Source organism: Elgaria multicarinata, chromosome 5 (genome assembly GCF_023053635.1).
Source record: "Elgaria multicarinata webbii isolate HBS135686 ecotype San Diego chromosome 5, rElgMul1.1.pri, whole genome shotgun sequence".
In the NCBI taxonomy this organism is placed as follows: Eukaryota; Metazoa; Chordata; class Lepidosauria; order Squamata; family Anguidae; genus Elgaria; species Elgaria multicarinata.
The window spans coordinates 33,423,687-33,438,555 of NC_086175.1; the positions used below are offsets into that span (position 1 = coordinate 33,423,687).

At 42.1% G+C, this 14,869-nt stretch overlaps 1 protein-coding gene across 6 annotated transcripts in view; it reads left to right on the plus strand.

The window, feature by feature from the left end:
* FARP1 (FERM, ARH/RhoGEF and pleckstrin domain protein 1) overlaps nucleotides 1-14,869 on the plus strand; it is a 194,293-nt gene that overhangs the window by 169,683 nt on the left and 9,741 nt on the right. For all 6 annotated transcript variants that reach the window (XM_063126101.1, XM_063126105.1, XM_063126104.1 and 3 more), the window contains exons 17-21: nucleotides 4,306-4,387; nucleotides 4,900-5,137; nucleotides 6,958-7,088; nucleotides 12,154-12,222; nucleotides 14,669-14,758. In XM_063126101.1, coding sequence (XP_062982171.1) covers nucleotides 4,306-4,387; nucleotides 4,900-5,137; nucleotides 6,958-7,088; nucleotides 12,154-12,222; nucleotides 14,669-14,758 — 610 coding nt within the window. The remainder of the gene's footprint in view (nucleotides 1-4,305; nucleotides 4,388-4,899; nucleotides 5,138-6,957; nucleotides 7,089-12,153; nucleotides 12,223-14,668; nucleotides 14,759-14,869) is intronic.

Genomic DNA, 14,869 nt, shown 5'->3' on the forward strand with positions numbered 1-14,869 from the left:
AATGCGATCACTTTGATGTTGAAAGGAAGTGCTGTTGTAACAATTGTTCCAGTGGATATTGCCATGACACCTAGCAGTGGAGGATTCTGATGAGGATGAGGCACAGGCTTCTTCCTTAGGGGCAGGACAATCCCCAGCCAGAGGACACTGCCTTGCCATCATCCTCTGGCTCAGAGGAGGATGATTTCCTGGCAGAACTGGCATCTCCCCAGCCTCAAGAAATTTTAGGCTACAAAATCAGGCAAGGGTGCTTTAACAATCCAGTCAGCTCATCTAGGAGGGGCAGAGTTGACCACCCTACAGGCCTTATCAGCCTATATAAGGCTTCTGTTGGCCTTAGCTCCCTGCTGAGACAGCGGCTGTGTTCAGACAACATGATAGTCAATGGTGGGGTAATAATCAATGGAACAGTTGTTTAATCTAGGGGGTACTCCCCAAGCAACATGTTAATAATCAACCATAGTGTAGATTAGGATCAGTGTTGAGTTGACTATTAATCCATGCTGAGTTGACTCATTCATCCCCCCTCTCCGCCCCCCTCAGTCCTCCCTCTAGTTTCCCACCAGACATTGCTGCCAAAAAACTATCCTGCCAGCTGGGCTAAAGCAGCAGCCACTACTTTGACTACTCTTGCCTTATGACTCAGTGGCCAATGAAATAACCAAAGGTGCCTGCCACACAACACGATAACCAACAGTGGTTCAAATGGCCAACTCTGGACAGCGTTATTTGCATTGGTTATTTCAGCCAAATAACCAACTCTTGGTTAAAAAACTCCCTCTACACAACATGATAACCCATGGTGGGTTAAATAACCAACCATCGACTATTTAAACCACCATTGGTTATTGTGTGTCTAAACCCAGACAACTTGGATCTATTCAAGGTCCTTGATCTACCTTATCTTGCTGCCAGATCTTGCTATCTTTCCCTGCAAGCATCAAGGGACCACAGAATGGGATAAAATGATATCACAAGAAGGAAGTCTAAAGAATTTGGTTACTGATGTAGGTGGCTTGTCCGATTTGAGGTACGGGTAGGGTTATGGGAGTAATCTGGGCTGCTACTGGCTACCCTACTGGCTACAGTTACTTATGTTGGCTTGGATCCTAAGACGTGTTAACTTAAGAAAGTTCATGGAAAGGAAATTTCTCATCGCTTGCAACCCCCCGTACCCAGCAACAGCCTTTCTGGACAGTCAGGCAACCCTTCAGAACAATGTAGGATGGTGCACAGGGGACTGCTGGGGGAGAGAAAAATTGCCCCAAATCAGGCAAGTTAAGTTAACTTAGAGAAGTTCAAGGAAGATAAATTTCCCTCCTTCTGTTATCTTCCTTAAGTTAACTTTCCTCTGGAACCAAGCCATTGTATTTGCTCAAAGGATCAGAAAACTTGTTTAGCTGGCATTTGTATTTATAATGCTCAGAGCACTTCACATTATCTCAGTAGTCCTTACAAAATCCTGTCAAATACGCTCAAAGTATAGTCTGAAGGCATCAAAGCAGTTGGTCTGCTGAACCTAAAGTGTCTGCCCCTGAGTGCTGATTAGATGGGAGACCAGCTGAGCACTATGCGCAAGCTATTCTGAGCTCCTCGGGAAAAGAGCTGAATATCAATGTAAGAAATAGATTAGTAGTATTCCTATCAATGCCAGTTTATTTTATCTCAAAGGCAAATTATAAGGTAGAATGATTTTGAAAGGTTTTTTTTCTTTCTAATCTGTTAGGGAAATTGAGGAAGGCATTTAAACAACTGGTTGTCTAATCTTTGAACATCTCTGCATTGGCAGACTTCTTCCTGGCTAGCTTTATATTTGGGATAGCGAACTGGTGCTCTCCAGATGTTTTGGACTATAACTCCCATAATCCCTGATCATTGGCTAGGCTGGCTGGGGCTTCTGGAAATTGTAGTCCAAAACATCTGGAGGGCAATAGGATGCCTATCTCTGCCTTTTATTGATTTCAGTGGGTCCAGCCTAAGACATTTTCATATCAGCAAAAAAATCAGCAAGACATTAATGTTTCACTGCTCCCCTGATGTAATAAATTTAGCATCGAAAATGTAGATGCCAATAAGTGGGGGAGAGGTAGAATTGGCTCTAAAGCATGATTTCTAGTGTTACCAATCACAAAGCAGCTCAATTGCTATGTACAACGTGCTGCTTCTGGTTTTGAAGCATCGGAAGCTTATGAGTGATTGCAAAGCATGCTGTGCTCGGTCTTCTCCTCAGAAAGTCCGCTTTACACCTCATGATAGAACATTGCATGAGAAAAATGAAACTAAATCTGAAGATGCTTTTCCCTTTGCACAGCAACTTGCACAGCAACTTGCACAGCCTCTTGCACAAGCATCAGCACCAGGAATTCTGTAGGACCTACTTATTATAGGACTACATAATCCCTTCTGCAAGTACTTGCAGAACAACACTGGCAGCCATTTTCCTTCTGCCCATTGTTCTTTTGACCAAACTTTATGAAGAGTTGCAAGACCACTCACTGGCCACAGGTCTAGGGCTCTGCAGCCCAGAGGGCTTCCAAATGCAGCTGCCACATGTTCTTTTCTTCTTTTTTAACTTACAAAAGAAGTCAAGAGTGTTGCAGAGTGAAACTCCAGTTGTACCCAGTATCCTGTTTCCCCCTGAAGGCCTCTACAGGCCTTTTGAGGAAATCATGATGCCAGGTGTGACTCTGGCTTTGCTCTGGAATGAACCCAAATTCCTCTGTAAATTTTAGAAGGAGAAGAAGTTGCCACCGTCTTCACCACTGCCTGGTAAGGGGGCGGAATAGCAAAGAGAGAGTGAACATCAGGTGGAGGGGGGGGGAAGTGAGCACCAGGAGTGTGCAGCTGGGACATCTTGCCCCCCTTCAACCCTGGCCTCACCACTGAATGTAGTTGAAATCTAACAAGTCACCACTTTACGCTCAGGCAATAGGGCTATTACAGCTTCCTGGGACATTCCTTTGTTATTCAAGTAACTTTCATCTTTATGCATACCCATAAAAATATCCACTGGCAGGAAACACTATTTCCCTTCAAAGAGGAAGACAAATGGATGGAAAAGATAACTTGAAAGCCCCTAAAGAACATGGCATAAATGAAATCTCATCGCCCAAACAGGGAAGTTTACAATTGTCTTTCAAGTGCTTCACTCAACATCTGTAGGCAGTTCCACCTCACATGTTTGTAAGTGGAACTGAACCTAATGCCAAGCTTGTGACTTTTTTTTTTACATTAAAACTTCCACAGTAGATTAATACCTTGCTTGTAGCGCAAGCATCACTTTTGATTTTGGCCAGGGAGGAAATCCTTTGCTTTGTTCTGCTTACTCAGATCTGAGAGTATTTCATGGAAGATACAGCATTCTGGGATATAATTATAAGACAACTTAAGGAACTTCTCTGGTCCACTTACAATGAACATAAAACAGTTTGGCACCGTGATTTGTTTCTAGGTTTTTGAAAATATCTGTTGTGCAGAGATAATTCAGTAACTGGTTCTGGTTGGGATAATTGTTTTTCCGCTTGTGTTTCTCCAACTACAAAATAGTACACAAGAGGCTACGCGGTAAGGATGCTGCTGAATACAATGGTGTTTATGTTCATCAAGAAGTAGTGCATGAATATCCTTATTCTGTATCTAAAGCCCTGCAGATTCAGAAGGTTTGCTTGCACTACAATCATAAGAGCATTTGTTTGGAAAGTGCCCCTGTTGAAATGAGTAGGAATTAAATCAGCCAGGGTCCAAAGAACCACACTGCTAGATCAACATGCCCAAGAGAGCTTGGATTTGCTATATCTTGGACAGCAGTCTCTCACCCCTCCATAATACCACTCCTGAAATAGGCATGCTTCCTGTCCTGCTGTGTTTAAGTTTTCTTCCTGTTCTTCTTTTTCTGCACTCTCTTCCACTCTCTAGTCCGCAGAAGATGACAGATTCATTATTTCTCTCCCCAGCCACCTTAGCTTCTCTGCACTTATAGCTTTCAAAAGGTTGCTCTTACTGCCATTTTTTGTCTTCAAAATGTAATCGGTTTGTAAAGTTCACGGCCTCAGCATTGTTACAAGTGTAAGCTGTTGTGACGAAAACATGCACTTCATGCAGGAATTAACAGCATATTAAGTAGATTCATTTTAAGTTGCAGTGCAGAGCAATCCTGGTTTAAAATGTGTGTGTATGTAGATAGATAGATAGATAGATAGATAGATAGATAGATAGATAGATAGACAGACAGACTCTCTCTCTCTCTCTCTGAGTGATGATACAGTTATAATGCTTGACTGATGTGGATAATTCTGTTGCTGGCAGGGAAGGCCGCTCTAATGCCCACTTGAAAGGAGATTACCAAAGAATCGGGGATGTTATGCTGAAGAACATTCAGAGTATGAAGGTACAAATAACGCCTACAAATTCGAACATGCAGATTTATTTGCTCACTCAAATGAAAACAAGTCAATCGATTTCTGAACCAATCGGTCAGACTGGAGTTCGCAGTTACAAAACTGGATTGTCTTAAGTGTCCAAGATGTCACAGAAATACTGCTGTTAAAATGTCTAGGTCACCTTCCTGCCATAAGGTGTTTATTTTATTTTATTACATGCAGAATAGATACCTTTATATGAAAGCAGCAATTTATTTGTGTTTCTGGGCCACACATATGAATCTGGGTCAGCAGGCTACTAGTCAACTTAAGCAGCACCCAGCTAAGATCTCTAGGAATTTGACTGGGCAGGGAGAGCTACTGGGATGAAATTCCAGTCTGGGCATGCTCCAGTGGAAGAATGGAGTGTTTTCTTCTCCGTTACTGTGACTCCAAGCTCTCCTTTCTCGTGGCCTGTGCTCAGACAGTAACATAGTGTGTGTACTGTCCCATGTGGGCTCATCTCTCTTTCTCTCTCCAGCAACTGACAATTCATTTGCGGAAGCACAGTGAGGTTCTTTTTGAGTTGGAGAATGGCATCAAAAACTCTCGCAAGCTGGAAACCTTATGCAGGGACTTTGAGACACAGAAAGTCTGTTACCTACCGCTCAATACCTTCCTTCTTAGGCCTCTGCATAGGCTTATGCACTACAAGCAGATAATGGAAAGGCTTTGTAAACACTATCCACCGAATCACGTGGACTTCAGGGACTCTAGAGGTAAGGGACCGTTTGGGATGGGAGATCGTTCTCTGTGCTCTCTGGCAGTAGATCCAAATCTCTTAGGTCCAAGGCACGTGTTACATGCAAATATGTGTATAGCCGCCTCTTCTTTTCAAGGAAAGCTACTTCAGAAGGGGGAGATCCGGAGGGTAGGGGTAAGGATTAAACACAACTTGCTGCACTACTTCTTCACTCTAAACTGACTTCCGGAGCTGTTTTCTCTGGAAAAAGGACTTGGGGGGGGGGGGTTGGCGGTCTGATTGCATGTATTTGCATGCAATATAGTTAAGTCCTTAACAGAACAATGCTATGCATTTCTGCTCAGAGTAATCTCCAGATAGCTCAGTGGGAGTTGCTACCAGGTAAGTGTGCATCAGATGTCAGCTTAAGTCTCCCATTTTGGCATACTTTTGGCATATTTTGAAAACAATTGAACAGTCATGCAGGAATCAGGGTAAATATGTCAAGTAATTTCTACTTGAACACAGCAGGATTATGCTTTGGGCTTCATTGGTGTCAGTGATGGCTCCACCATAGCAGTCCTATAGGTACAGTCTCTACAAAGACATTTTAAACACACACACACACACACACACACACTGCAGATCATTGTTTACAGGCAATATCACTTCAGGCTTTCAAGCTTCTTAATGATATTTCTAGGCAGCCATCCAGAATAACGTGGCTTCTGGTGGGTGGAAAAGCTGGAATGTAAGGTTTAAATATAGAATGGAAGCCATGTGTCCAATTTTGAAACATGCCCAAAATGCTGCATCAGGGCTTTTTTTTAATTGCTAAGAAATGTGTGTGCTATTTTTTTTTCTTTTTACGATATGAAGTGCAGACCTGCAAGCTAAAAATCACATGTTGGGGACAGTAAGTAACCTTGAAACCTGGAGGAACTGCACTTTTATCAGCTTGAAGAATTAACTCTCCTTGAAAAGTGGAGAGTTCTAGTGTAATATGCTTGAAAGCTGTAGTGCCATTGAGGAGGTGAAGCTAAAGCAGAGTCTGAAATTATTTGCTGTAACAATTTGCTGCTAGGTCTTCAGGTTTAGATGGGGACTGTGTGCAGCCAGTGAACCTCATGCCATGTTGTTTCACTGGTCCCTTTGCCCACTTCCTGTCCTGCCTACTAAGCATGCAGGACTTTGTCCCAAAGCAGCCGAAAAAGGTGAGCAGGCAAGGGGAATAGGAGACCAGTATCATGAGGTGACATCATTCCATACTGTCTCCATGCTGTGATGCTTTTCAAGGCCTTTTCAGTGGCGGCCCCCCAATTGTGGAATGCTATCCTACCATGTGGCCTTTTCAGCACCAGGTGAAGACCTTTTTATTTTCCCAGGCTTTTTAGTCTTTCAGGGTTGTTGTTTTGAATGGGTTAGTGTGTTTTATGAATCTTGCACTGCTGCTGGCTTTTACTTTGGGTTTTTTAATGCGAGCATTGTTCTGATTTAAAACTTGTTAATGTTTTAATTATGCTAATGCATTTCATGGTTTTCTGTTTTGTGAACCACCTGGAGAGCTTTTGCTACTGGTTGGTATAGAAATGTAATAAATAAATAAAATTTAAAAATAGAAGTGTATGATCTCCTGTCTGTTCTTGTTGCAATACTTCCAGCCTAATCCTCGAAACCCTGTGGATTTGTATGCCATTATTGAGTTGGCAAAAAAATAATAATTTGCTACCAGAATTGTAACATAGACTGTTATATGCAGTTCTTCAAACATCTGGTAGAGTGGGACCAATTGGATGCAGGACAGGCAATTTGCATTTCTTTGTTGTCTTTTAATGTTTGTTTGTTTTCATTTCACAGCTGCTCTGGCAGAGATTTCAGAAATGGTGGCTCAGCTTCACAGCAGCATGCTGAAAATGGAAAACTTCCAGAAGCTGCATGAATTGAAAAAAGATTTGATAGGTATTGACAATCTGGTGACTCCAGGAAGGGTAAGTGACAGAATAACCCTTGGGATGAAATGCATTCAGGATAGACTTAGGAGAAATTGTTTTAAAAACAAAACACTGCTTTTTGTGTGTGGGATGGAATAATGAAGGTCTTTCACTAAGAAATGTAAAAATGAAATGATCTCACCAACGAGGCTCGCCTGGTGCCAACATTGTTATCTTTTCGGCGCCAGGTTAAGACTTTTCTCTTCTCCCAGGCAGTTAAAAACATATGCTGAGTTTTTTTAACTGACCCCAGAATAGTTGTTTTAAATGATATTGCTGTTTTTATGGTTTAAAATTTTTGTATATTTGTTTTTAATGCTCACTGTTTTTAACTTTTGTAAACCGGCTATGGGGTGCTATATAAATGTAATAAATAGATAAATAAATAAAATATGAACTTGGGATATCACAAAGCAATTTGAGGTCAACAGAGGACTGGCACCCTTACCTTTTTTTGATGGCCCCTTCGCTTCTGTTTTTAGAACATAGCTGGCACATATAGCCACAGCTGCCGCTTGGGGCAAAACAGGAACAGTGCTGGATCCAGGAGCTTTGCGGTCTGTAAACGTGGCCCTTCTGAGGGAGCATAATCCTGCCCAGAACTGGCTGTGCTTCCAATCTTGAATCAGCATTCCTATTCGTGTCTTCCCAGAATTTCCATCTTGTCTGCTTCTTAAACCACATCCAGTCCATCTCTGCATCCAGACATTGATTTAGGACTTCCACAGCCTCCTTGGCATCAGAAAGAAAGGAGAGAGAGAGAGATGGGTGTTGTAGTATATTGGTTATATCCAACCCCAGACTCCCTGGATGACCTCTCCCAATAGCTTCAATAGAGCTTGGGAGACAGAATAGAACCCTGAGTGGTTGAACAATAATCTCCCAGCACCACCTGTTGGGAGTGCCCCACCAGACTGGACCAAAACCACCATAAAATGGTGCTCCCAGCACCATACGGGAGAGGTGCCCCAGAACGTTGAACTTGGTCAGTAGTACCAAAGGCCACTAGGAGATCAATGAGATATAAATGCAATAAATAATAATAATAATAACAACAACAACAACAATTCTTGTGCCCTTAATGCTTGTCGGGGTGCGAAGCGCTTCCCTCATTTATTCTGCCTAGGGCCCTGCCACAGATCATCTTCCCGACTAGGATGGGAAGGGAGCTGGCTTCTCAAACCACTTGCCTTTGCACAACTTCAAAACACTCCAAGGGGCAACTTAAAAAAGCAAAACGAAACCAAGACTGCAGCCATTCACTTATTGATGTGTAATACTTACCAACTGACAAGGGCGTGTGGTGTGTGGACGTGGGTGTGCTTATATGCTGTATGCACATGTTTTTTATATTATGTTAAAATATAATATTTTCATGGTTTTTAATCTTTGTAAACTGCCCAGAGAACTTTGGCTATTGATACAGAGATGTAACGAATGGATGAACTTCATGTGTGTGCCGGTGGGGCCTGCATGGTTGAAACAATTTTAACCACAGCAGGGCGGCAATCGTGCCACAAATAAATTGGGCCAAAGATCCCACTGAAGCTTAGTGCAGGCTGCCCAGATACAAAACCTTTCTTTTGAATTCCCCAATGAAAGTCATGTTGCTTGTTTGGTAATGCCTCTTGCTTTGATGTCCTTGGTCCAAGGATGCCCGGAAATGATGTCAGAGGTTGAGACTAACGAGATGTTTCCATGCCAAGTTTTGCAGTTGATTGACACTCTCAAGCCCAGTCACCTGCAGGGTTAAAAAGAAGGTAGATTCAGTCTCAGTTGGACCGGCAGAATAAATGATGGGAGGAGGCGAGTTCTGCACTGATCCACTGCTAACCAAGATCAGCCATCAGAATCAGCACACAAGGCAGAGCTGGCTACCAACACTTTCGTACAACCTTCTCCTATCTGGTTCCTTATGGATGGGCCATGCTGGCCGGGGCTGATGGGAGTTGTGGTCCAACACACCTGGAAGGCACGAAGTTGGGGAAGGCTGCCCTAGTAGCTCTAAACCCCTACACCACAAACACAATTTTAAACACAATTCTTCCTGTTTTGCATCCCACCTCTGTGATTCTGGGAGCATCACACAGAAGTGCTTCTGCTGCTAACGTGCACCTTATGAGCCGGTTGTGGTTGTCGCCACATTGAACTGGCATTTATTCAACAAGGCTTTCTATGTAGCCTTCCCAGCTACTTTATTGCCATTCTCTCACAGAGGTATAGAAGGAATTACGGGGTACTCTGTTCCCCGCTGACTTAGTTAGTTACATTTTGTTGTGTGGAAATAACTCTGTTCCTGGCTTCTGTTTATTGCTCATTACCATCTCTCTTGTGTTTTAATTGCATCCTGTCCTTGAGGGTTTTTTCCTCATCTTGCTCAATTCCTGGAGTAAGAATTTGTGGTTCCGCTTGCTGGCTCTGTGCTCTGCAACCTTCTGCTCCTCTTCTCTAACCGTACCCTAACGTCCCTTTCATAATTTTGTGCAGTTATGACTCCCAAAGTCTCCTTGGCCCAAGACTGTGTCAACTACACCTCACTGTCTCTCATTGATTTATTCGTTGCATTTACACCCCACACTCAGAGCAGTTTGCATCTGGTTCCCAGGGAGCTTCCAGGACCAGACCTCCAGCAGAAGAATGGCTTCATGTGCTTTCAGACGGTTATCATCTTGATATTTTCTGTCCACATAGAGACAGAAAACTTGCTCTACCTTCTTATACCTGTACATAAATTTAAATATAACACTGTGAGCAAACTCCAATATAAGCCCTGCTTAGAGAAGATCCATTGAAATGAATGGGATTTAAATTAGTTAACTTAAGTCCCATTCATTTCAATGGGCCTACTCTAAGTAAGACTTTAATGGGATCTTATTCTGTATTCCCCACACCAGTTTCTAGCCAGTCCAATCTCCCCAGTCATCTTCCATTGCTCTCAGCGAGAGCAATGAAATATTCTCAGCAAGAATATTTCTCCGCTGTGGCACCCCGGTTGTGGAATGAGCTCCCCAGAGAGGTCCGCCTGGCGCCTACACTGTACTCCTTTCGTCGCCAGCTGAAGACCTTTTTATTCACTCAGTATTTTAACACTTAATTTTAACTTAAATTGAAATTATACTGTTTTAACTCTGTATTTTAACCTTATATCAATTTTGCTGCGTGGTTTTATCCTGGTTGTGCTTTTTATATTGTATTTTGTATTTGTATTTTTAACTTGTTGGTTGTTTTATGATGATTTTAATTTTTGTGAACCGCCCAGAGAGCTTCGGCTATTGGGCGGTATAAAAATGTAATAAATAAAATAAAAATAAAATAAAATAATTTAGACAGTGATTTTCAGACAGTGTTCCAAGGAACTGGGTTAGTTTGTCAGGGGTTCCTCAATGAGAAGGTCCCAATAGTGGACAGATGTTTCCCACCACTACTGGTCTTCCCCTGCAGTGTGCCAATAATAAAGCCCCGTGGACCTAGGTACACACCCCTTAGAACTGTCTGCAGTGCACTCAGAGGTTCAGTAGCAGGCTCACAGGAGCTCCGCGTGGAATGTGTTCCCTGAAGGCACAAAGTTTGAAATCCTTTGCCTTAATGGTTTGTGGCAACAAAACTAGCCCAAACCAAACTTTTCCCACGGGGGCATAATTATATTTGTAAAGCAAAACTGAATTGGCGGAAGTTAGTTGCAAAATACTTTAGCTACCTGCTCAATAATACAGGAGGCCAGGATCCAAAGAACTAGTTCCATGAGCCCAAGAGCTCATCTACACCAAGCAGGATATTCCATTATGAAAGTGGTATATAAAAGGCAGGCGCAACACTACTGCTTTATAGCGGTATGGAAGTGCACTGACAACTGTTGGGGCCCATTGACACATACCATATACTGCTTTCATACCACTTTCATAGTGCTATCTCCTGCTTGGTGTAGATGTGTCATGGGCCCCAACAGTTGTCAGTGCACTTCAGTACCACTACAAAACAGTAGTGTACGTAGATCCTGCAGTGCACTTCAATACCTCTATAAAGCAGTAGTGTGGCTTCTGACTTTTATATACCACTTTCATACTGCTTTCATAGTGGAATTTCCTGCTTGGTGTAGATGAGCCCCAAGACTCATAGACTTGTTCTGCACAAGCTGTTTGCTGCATGGCAAACTGCTTTTGAAGCCAAGGGCTATTCCATAAGCCATTTATGATATGGCACCAGAGTTAGCTTTGCAAAAGACAGATGCCCAATATTCCATGAGCCTGATCCAGATTATAATTTATTTATTTATTTATTTATTTATTTATTTATTTATTTATTTTTAAAGAAATGGGCCCTGGTCAACCCATAGGGTTGAGCCACCATGGTAGGAGGTATGATCCTCCTACCATGAGGGGGCAGGTGTCTCCCTCCATTGTCTTGCCTTCCCCAGGCGTTGCATGGCAGAAATGGGTGATGCAAAAGGCAAACGTGGCTGCAGGAAAGGTTGATCAAGCTATGAATTGCTCCATAGGAGTTTGTACCTTGTCAGCACGAGCGTGTGTGTATGTTTATTGTTAGAAAGTGGATACTCTGTTTCCTCTATATGATTTCTTGGAATTAAGTCAAATGTTATCTACTGCCCTTAAAATATTATGGCTGTTCTTGTGCCAGTTTAATAGCATCAGCAATAGATGGACCAATGCTCTGATTTGGCTTAAGGAAGCTTCCAATGTCCTGTGTTCCTCCAAGGAGCCGGCAACAAGGTTGCTTCCCACACCACTATCTCCCCTCCCAAAAACTGAGACTACACTGTTGCGGGTAGAGTGCATATCATAGCCTCCTGCCATTTGATCTTGGGTTTTCAACATTGCCAGAGTGGTGTGGAGAAGATGGGTGTGGCAGTAGTAACACCAGAAGCGGATTTTGGTGGACAGAAAAGCAAAAATTCAAGTGGATGTCACCTGAATGTAGCTGAATTATACATGCCGGCAGGCCTAACGTAGTTAAGTCAGTGATGCCTCATTAATTGCTCCCAGACTTCCAGCCAGATTTTTGAATAGAGCACTGATGTTTCATGTTTGTTCTTTTTCGTACACAGGAATTTATTAGACTGGGTAGCCTTAGTAAGTTGTCTGGAAAAGGCTTACAGCAGCGGATGTTCTTCCTGGTAAGTGACAGGAATGGCTTGTATTGTGGGTAATTAAATACAACTGTGCAATAAATGCCAAGCGACGGGAGGAAAGGAATCCACAGAAAGAGCTTGGTGTGCATTGTTAAATAATCCAAGAGAAATCATGGAATAGAACACATTTAATTTGGCATGGCCAAGTTAAAAATAAATAAATTGCACCTAGCATTGGATTAAATATATCACATGCAAATCTGAGATTCTCTAGAAGCTAAAGTATGTCCTTGATGTCACATTCTGCACTTTCTCTGCACTTCTGCAGAATTGTGGAATACAGTGCATGTGATTAAGGGTGATGATGGCAAAATTCTTAGGTTTCAGAAAATGACTGGGGCAGGATCTACACACTACTGCTTTAAAACAGTTTATAACAGTAGTGACAACTGTTGGGGCCCAGGACACACTCCATATACCATTTTCAAAGTGTCATATCCTGTTTGGTGTAGATCTGGCCTTTGACTAACTTAGCTTAAATCCAGAATCTTTTATTAGCTAGGATCACCATCTTCTAGCTATGGGCAATCCTTGAAAATGGAGGCTTTACGTGATGCTATGACCATCACAGACTATAAAGATGTTCTATTTATTTTGGCAAATAAACCTGGAAAAGGTTACTGGCCCATAGAAATTTTGAATAAGTTGACTAAGTTGGCCAAAAGGAAAAAAAGGACCTGCTTCACTATTTCAGTACTGACTTTTCCCTGCCTGGTTGTTGCCTGCAGGAGATTCTTAGGTGACCAGGTCTGACTTATTAATTCCAAGACCCCCCCCCCTTCTGCATGCACTCAAGGTGCCATAAGTCATTACACATGCACATTCCCAAAACAATCTAACTATAGACATAAAAATAACTAAAACTGTTTTAACGTTCAGCTGGTCTCTGGGCTTCTTAGAATCCGGGTTACGTTCTGAGTTGCTGCTGGCTGCTTTCCCCTCCCCTTTCCTTTACAAAGTCACTAAGTCAATTGAGACCTAACAGCTGAACCTTTGTGGCCATAAGGGCCATGCTTGTGCACTGGCACATTTTCATTAGCAGTGATGCTGGCATTTTAACCTATAAAGCCTACTACATGGCTTGGGACGGTAATACCTGATGGAACGCCTCTCCCGACATGAACCTACCCATACACTGCGCTCAACATCTAAGGTCCTCCTCTGAGCGCCTACTCCGAGGGAAGCTCGGAGGATGGCAACAAGGGAGAGGGCCTTTTTGATGATGGCCCCCCAACTGTGGAATGATCTCCCTGATGAGGCTCGCCCAGCGCCAACACTGTTATCTTTCAGGTGCCAGGTCAAGACTTTTCTCTAGGTCAAGCTAAGCTTGTTTTCTAATGGCCCCCAGAACTTTTTTTAAAAAAAATGGATACTGTTGTTTTTATACTGTTGTTTTTATGTTTCTGATGTTTTTTAAATTTTGTATACTTTTTTAGTGTTTACTGTTTTAACTTTTGTGAACCGCCCAGAAAGCTTTGGCTGTGGAGCGATATACAAAAGTAATAAATAAATAAATATAAATCTGCATTCCCTGTTCCCTCTGATCAAATATCTATTAACATATACACACTAATGCTTTCATCTTTTGGTGTTTCAGCTTTGAGTCCAAAATGCAAATGATGTATGTATGACTTGAAGAGTTTTCACCCAGGATGAGAATAGAAGAAAGCCAATTCCAATCATACTAGAATATGCTACATAGCTAATATGTAATACTTAAATAAAACAAAAACCCTTCCTTTAGAGACGAGCCCTTAAGGATCTAGTGAGTGCTGACAGGGCTCTTTCTGAAGATTTATTTCATGAACTTTGAGGCATCATACTAACTAGTATCACCACTGCAGAAGCTGAGAGACATTTGGGTTATTGTAGGCAAGGAAAGGGAGAAACACATCAATTTGGATCTATTTGTTTGGATGTTTTTTTCACACTCTTAAGTACTGGGTCATGTGATTATCCCACTGGAAATAATGTACATGTTCCAGGATGCAAGCCCATATGCCTGCATGTCACCACATTGGGCATAAATGATTGAAGGATTGCAGGAACATATAGTAGGTCATACAAAAATTATTTACTATACATTGCATTATATGCAGAGTGGTGAACATATTTGAGGGCCTTTATGCTATGTCCAGATGTTACTTTAATTCCATATCTAGCAGCATCGCTGCTTTTTTCCTTTCATTTTTACTCTAAAGAAGATGCAGGAGGTCCAATCTGGATCTTAAATGCACCCCCTGACCCACATGCAGGGGTCCCAATCCAGATCAATGCCTCTGCCCCTATTCTAGATTAATAATGAAAAAAGAAGATGCAGCTGCTAGATACATATTTAAGATCATGTCTGTTTTGGCCTTAACACTAAGAAACAGACTTTAGATCTGCTGTTTCAACCAAGTTGAATTAATTCTTGCTTTTTGTCTTTTAGTTCAATGATGTCTTGCTGTATACAAGCAGAGGCCTAACAGCATCAAACCAGTTTAAAGTCCATGGGCAGCTTACTCTATATGGTATGATGGTAAGTTGATTGATTACTATTGCTGATCACTCTCAAATTGTAAGAGGGTGTGGTTAATTTGTTTGTTTGTTTATGGTTTTTGAAGCATGAGCTGCCTTGAGCATTTTTGAG